The 7,268-nt window shown below is 30.9% G+C and overlaps 1 protein-coding gene across 1 annotated transcript; it reads left to right on the forward strand.

The window, feature by feature from the left end:
- Nucleotides 2,578-3,453, forward strand: LOC109343499 (photosystem II repair protein PSB27-H1, chloroplastic-like). Its single transcript, XM_019581825.1, has 2 exons — nucleotides 2,578-3,178; nucleotides 3,218-3,453. The coding sequence occupies exon 1, from the start codon at nucleotides 2,648-2,650 to the stop codon at nucleotides 3,158-3,160; it is 513 nt and encodes a 170-aa protein (XP_019437370.1). The 5' UTR covers nucleotides 2,578-2,647; the 3' UTR covers nucleotides 3,161-3,178; nucleotides 3,218-3,453.

Here is a 7,268-nt window from a genome sequence, read left to right on the forward strand (position 1 = left end):
TATATATATATATATATATATATGCATATGTCGTTTTTATGCATAAAGTTATTATGCAAATAACATTGTTAAAATCAATGTCGTAAGAACTGAACCGGACGGGACGGCCGTCCGATCTAATCGCTTACCGTACTTGAAAACGGTTCTATATTACAATCTTAACTGAATGAGTGGACGGCTTTGAACGGGGAAATTCCGGACTGACCATGTTAAACCCGGTTAAACTGAATTAATACAAAAAGTAAACCGCACGGTTCACTTAAAAATAAAATAAGAATGAAACACTGCTCTAATATTTTTTTCTACTACCATCCAAAAAAGATGAAGATATTATTACTTCAATATAATTATACATAATTAATAATTATATAAAATTTTACATTTATATAACTATATATTTATAAATAAAAATTATTAATTATGCATGGAATCACCCGGACAGACCGGACGGTTTAACCGTTTCAACCGATTAAACCTAATACGAGATCTCTAGTTTAACGTTCAGTTCAAGTTTCACAATAGTTAAAATACCACTTACAAAGTAATGGTTGGTCTCATTCTTTTTGCGAGTTACCTTTTAAATGCAACACAAAAGATAATTGATAACTTTAAAATCATGAAGTACAGTTGTAATCATAGTTATTAAAACCGTACCGTACCGGCCGGTTCAACCGGAAAACCGGTGAACCGGTCCCCTAACCGGTATGGTACAAGTGTTGAACCGGCCAAGTATCAAATCGGTCAAAATCGGTCAAAACCGGTGAACCGGCCGGTATTTTACTAAACCGGTCAGTTTATACACATATATTTTTTTTTTTAAAGAACTTAAAAACCCATTACAAGGATGACCCATTTTTCCAACCTTTTTTCAACACTTCAGGACACATGCTTCCAAGGCATACTTAGATTACACATTTTGGTTCCCACATACTTCCAAGACATACTTAGATTACACATTTTGGTTCCTAACGTGACATTTGTGTAATCTTGGAGTACTGTCTGAAGATAGGATTTGGTAGAAAAGTATAATATTCATATAAGACAATTTTGACTCATTGATGTTAAATGTTAAAACTCTAAATTTATTTGTTTTATAGAGTGAGTTGTGAAGTTATGTCATTTATTTATATTTTGTGGTTGTTAAGTGATACTTTTTGATTGATATATGTTTTTTAATTTAGACTTTGAATTTGTTAAAGACTTAAAGTTATTTATTGATTATAAATTTGAGCTACCTATTTGGAATTTTTTTTGTTATAGGTTTATATATATAAATATAAGTAGGTATGTCCGGTTTAACCGGCATGCGGTTTAATTACTGAACCACTGGTTGAACCACTGTACCACTATACCAGTACCCTGACCGGTTTGATAACCGGTACGGTTTTAACAACACCAGTTGTAATACGAGTTAGATGATCATCTTTCCATTCACTCCAATTAGAAAACCAATAGTGAACTCATCATCATGCTTTTGTTCTCTTACTTTTTATAGGAATCTTCGGTAGGAGAGTGTGACTAGGAATTCAGGAACAGCTCATTGAAAAGGTGCATCATTAAAACATGTTTTACGTGGTATTATTTAGGAAGCATTTGTGCTGCTAAAGAAACATTGATTATAAGTCAAAGATACATTTGAGGGTTAAGTCATAAAATGAGATTCACTTAAAAACTATTGGTTAATTGGTTTAGTTTAATTAAATGGAGTTGTGATATGTAAACTTTAAGAACTCCAGTTCAAACTCTCATAAACGTAAAAATTTATAAAAAACAATTGCTGGAATGTGAGTTAAGATTAGAGTAAATTTTTAGCCAAGTAAAATTATTGAGAAATATAAAGTGAAAAATTATGTAGAACTCATTTAAGAATCACAATGAACTCGTTTATAAAATTAAACAAAACTCAATATGGGGTAAAAAAAAACTTTAACGAACATCTCCATAACAAAAAAAATGCATGGTTTCATTCATGCCCAAAGGAAATAAAAGATTTTTTTTAACTTTAAATTTAGGAAGAATGGTGACTGTTCACCTTTAAAAAGCAAAAGCCAAATTTTACTAAGAATTTAAAATCTATATAAATTTTTTATATTGTCAATATATTTTCTACAATTAATTTTTATTATTTTTATTTAAAAATATATGATAGTTGACATATAAATGATTGATGATTTATTAACAGTATAAAAAAACATTTATATTCTCAGTATATATATATATATAATCCTTTAATAAAAATATATAGTTTATTACTATCTACTATCTTTCACTTAGTATTCTTAATTTTAATGCTATAACTATATTTTCTTATTCCAAACACACATCAAAACTTCTCTTCACTAACTGACATTTCCTTGACATTTTTTGGCTAAATTATTGAATACATCTGTGAAATATACACTCTTCTTAAATAATTCGATGTTATTTAAATTTCAGGTGTTGGAATGAAAACAATTGAAGACAGACAGATGAGGATGTGAATCTATATCTTATAAATCATTGGTTGGTTTCTCATCCAAAAACGAAACAGAAGATAAGACGATAAGCCCACGTGGCAAAAACCCAATACTTCCTTTTCTCTTCTAACCAACACAACAAAAGCTTCAACTTTTCTTTCTCTCCTTCTTCAATTTCCTTTCACAAAGCCATGGCTTCACCAACACTACTAACTCCAACATCCACACCCACCAAATCTCTCCCACCCCTCAATCCCAAAACCACCACCATTTCCGCCACTCTCACACCACCAACCACCACCCCACGCCGCCGTGTCTTTCTCTCCATGACTGCCTCCACCACCACATGTCTCTTCCTTCTTCCCTTGACACCTGCACTAGCTGCTTCAGATGAAGAGTACGTAAAGGAAACTGAGGAAGTTATCAACAAGGTTAGAACAACTATTACATTGGACAAGAATGACCCTAATGTGGCTGAAGCTGTTGCTGAGTTAAGGGATACCTCAAACTCATGGGTTGCTAAGTATAGAAGAGAGAAAAATCTTCTTGGTAGGGCTTCCTTTAGGGACATGTATTCAGCACTCAATGCAGTTTCCGGACACTACATTAGTTTTGGACCAACTGCTCCTATTCCTGCAAAGCGAAAGGCAAGGATTTTGGAAGAGGTAACCACTGCAGAGAAGGCACTTCAAAGAGGAAGATGAGGAAAGAAATTATAAAAACTTGATTTTGAGGAAAGCAAATTTTATTTTCTTTCTTCCCTTGTTTGTAAGTGTTTTTTGTTGTTGTTGATATTAATATTGTATGAGAAACTTGAATTACACTTTTCTGTTAAATTCAGAGGATAAGAGGGACATGTGGTCATAGTAGAGAATTATGAGGGCATTTTCTGTAAATATGAAAGGGCCTAGTAAATCCAACCACTGACAAATATGATCATATTAGTCTGGTAATAATGTTCTAAGCTTTCTTTAATGTTCTTTCCTCCTTTTGACTCCCTAGCATTACCTATTTTTTCGTGTTGTAAAATGTTTAAGTAGCTACTTAACAATTGATAATGCTTCATACTAGCCATCACTGCATGTGACTAAAATGATTGAATTATATGTGGAACAAGTTTAATATTCATGCCCTTTTAATGTAAAATTTTTTATACACAACATATATCTACCATTATTTATATTATTTTTATTAGAATAATGAATGTGAGGAGATAAGTTATCTCTTCACACTCATTTATTAATAGACATTTGTTTTAGTTTATTTTTTGTTTCTTATTTATTTTTAAAATAAGTAAAAAATAATCATATGTTATTGCCTAACTGGTGTAAGGAGAGAAATTATCTCCTAGAAAGATATTTCATCCTCTATTTTTATTTGCCAATTAATTTATGTCATATGTGTTTAACATTATTTTTTTAGCCATTGACACCGTTTGCCATGTGATTATCACTCCCGTAGAGAAAATTATTTACGAATGGGAAAAATCATTGATTACTACAAAATATTGTATGCCCACCATAGTTGATATCATATATTTTAGAATGGAACAAGACCAGAAGGAGACTTTTATGAAAGGATATTGTAGGTTTCTTCGCTATTCAACATGAGGTACAATGAAGAGGTTGTTCCTTACTAAAGCCTAAAGTGACATTTTTAAATATAATTAAAGTTATCTAAGAATGAGTCATCTTTAACATCCCTTAAAGCTAGAGAGTGAATATCATTGATTCTCAGCTTGGATATAAGGTAGCAAACGTGAAAAGTTAGTTATGGAGTTGGGAAGAACCACCAAAGTGCTGAAAAAATGATTGTTTCTTTTCTTTAAGAACAATGCTCAAGTAGAATATCATCTTAGTTTCTTGGCAAGATGAAACATGAGCAATTTTACTTAAGAATATAACAAGAGAAAAGTGAGATGAAATATGAGCAATTTTTCTCAAGAATAATAAGAGAATAATATGTGCAATATTTGACTAAAAAATATTGAGAAGAATTAAGAGAAATATTGATAAAATTTGCTCAATAATATCAAAAAGAATTTAGAGAAATAAAGAATATGAAAATGATAAAAGAAAGTCATAAAGAAAGAGAGTAGCCAGGAAGAATAAGAGAGAGAAGCATTCTTTGAAGCCAAAGAAAGAAAATTTACAAGCTCAGACCAAACTTTTGCAATATGCTGAGAGTATGTGCTGCATTTTTAGTAAGAAGCTATGAGAAGGAATAGTTAATTACTCTGATATCATCTTGATTTCTTAGTAATTCAACAATAAAGAAAAGAAGGGAATTGAAAGAGCAAAAGGAGAAAAAATATTGAACTTTCATTATTGGAATTAACTCTACACAATGACAAAATGTAGAGAATTATACAATGGAAAAATTAGTAATTGCTTGAAACCCATGCTACCATTTAAAATAAAATTAATCATAATTACCATAACTAAAAACTATCCAAGAATCATACATCTTTAACCCTAGGAAATGAAGAGATAGGATTTATTGTGGAATGATCAAGATATTCATGATTCATGGCACAGCTAAAAAGAAGTGATAGACACTGCTTCCCAAAGATTTCATGCAAGAGACTGACGAATATGGATCTATGGGTTCAAACAGTCTTGAATAATGTTTCAACTTTGTGAATTGTGATCATTCCAATGAGTTGACCCGTCCCTAGGTCTTACGCAGGACAATCAGAAGATGAAAATGTGACATCATAATTAAGATCACACAAATTTTCCACTAGAAATACGGTTGACATTTTTAACTCAGAACATGATATACACCAAGAAAATCATGGAAGAAATATATGAATAGAGATTCATCGGTTGTATTTATGAAAGGTGAAAAGTTTTTTTAAGTGAGTTTAGATACAATAGGAATGGCCAAAATACTTCTTGAGTCTAGTAAACTATTTTTGGTTTTTTAATATGTTTGACAAGATCAGACGTGCTTTCAAGGTTCAACAAATAGTGCTTTTAAGGTTCAACAATAACCCAAACATAAATTTAGATTATCAAATTCAGTTTTAGGAGTAATGATATACCAAATATTATAACTCTTACTAAATTTTTATACCTAAAATAAAGTGATATATGTCACTTATAAATTAATTAATACTAAACAAAATATCATTTTTAACATATGTCATTTTCTTGTAGTTAAAAGAGTTAGTTAGAAGATTTGTACGAGATTGATAGCTATTACTAATATTGAACTTAGTTTTGAAGGAAATTGAAGGATGTGGAGTTCAAATGTCCAATGTTATTAAAATTGGAGTGATGATGGAAGGAATTTGAAGGATGTGGAGTCCAACCAATGTTATTAAAATTGGAGTGATGATTGAACTAGTCGGGATATTAGGTTAAGCCGTAATGGAAGATATAATTGTTAGAATTTCTGACAATTTATGGGTGACAAATATAATTTTATAATTGTGTTATGGTCATTATTTAATTAGTCAAAATATAAAATGATCTTCAGTAATTTAATTTGGTGGCTAAGGACATATGTGTCATGAAATACTATAAGTGTAGATACCTTCAGACAATTTCTGATTTGATGAAGGGACTGAATCAGAATTATTGTAACTGAAGTAGTGACCGCTTCAGGGTTACTTTTATGGGTTATGGTCCCCATTTGTAGAGCAACATGTTTTCAAGTTAAGGAGAATAAAAGTGGATTAGGATAGTGTTATCCATAAGGATAAAAACACTATCAAGTCATCCATAAGGACAAAATAATAAGAAAAACTCTCTCCACCCAAGCAACACACTCCCTAAGGCTTTCTCATTCCCCTCTAGAGAAGCATAAGGAAAACCATCAAGTGCTCTAACATCTAGAAGATCATCACACCCTCATACCTTCGAGATTCCAAATGGCTAACCAAGGTATGTCCTTCATATTCACCATGAAATCAATTGGGGTTTCTTCGGTCTGGGTCATGGTCGTTCCATATGGGAACGAAACCATGATCATAAGGACTTCCGCATTCAATCTATAGATTAATAGATGGAGAAATTCTCCAACAATAATTACTTTGCTATCATATCATATTAAAATCAAAGAGTAAAGAAAGAGTTGTGTATATCATTGATTGCATGACATTGTATTAAATTACAAAGTGACAATGAAAGTCCTATATAAAAAGAATGAAAGTCTTATATAATGAAAATTTTAGGATATTAGTATTTATTGTGGGTGAGATACGAAACATCAACCTCATTCATTTTATTCTTTTATAACTTTTTTTATATAAATTTGTTGCGGGTGAAACTCGATCACACAATCTTACTCACTCTACTTTTTAAACCTTTTATCCTAACCATTAGACACCTTGTAACTCCAATAATAATCAAAACTAACTAATTATCTAAAATGTAAGTGAGTTTAAACTAATTACTATACTGCATATTTTGCTTATCATGGACTAAAAAGATTGTTAATAGGTCGAAATCTTCTGCATAATTAAAGAGGATGATACATAAAAAATAAAAAGGAAAAAATAATATGAAACATTATTACACTTTTATTCTTAAGTGGAAAAGGGAAAACAAAAACTTGTTGCCGTATAGGAGATGATTATTTTCAATTGTTAACAATTGTATTTTTATTATCATTAACTAGCAAGTTACCCGTGCATTTACACGGGACGATATTTTTTGCCGCATGATTAAGAACACATATTACATGTGCATTTATGATTAAGAATATGTATGTTGCTCGTGCATTCGCATGGTTAAAATCATATATGTTACCAGTGCATTCATATTGTTAAAAATTACTAATCATACATAAAATCATACGGTCAAA

The sequence above is a fragment of the Lupinus angustifolius genome, chromosome LG03, assembly GCF_001865875.1.
Source record: "Lupinus angustifolius cultivar Tanjil chromosome LG03, LupAngTanjil_v1.0, whole genome shotgun sequence".
NCBI classification, from domain to species: domain Eukaryota; kingdom Viridiplantae; phylum Streptophyta; class Magnoliopsida; order Fabales; family Fabaceae; genus Lupinus; species Lupinus angustifolius.

Coding starts and splice junctions, on each gene's coding strand:
- LOC109343499 (XM_019581825.1), top strand. CDS start 2,648: ATGGCTTCACCAACACTACTAACTCCAACATCCACACCCACCAAATCT.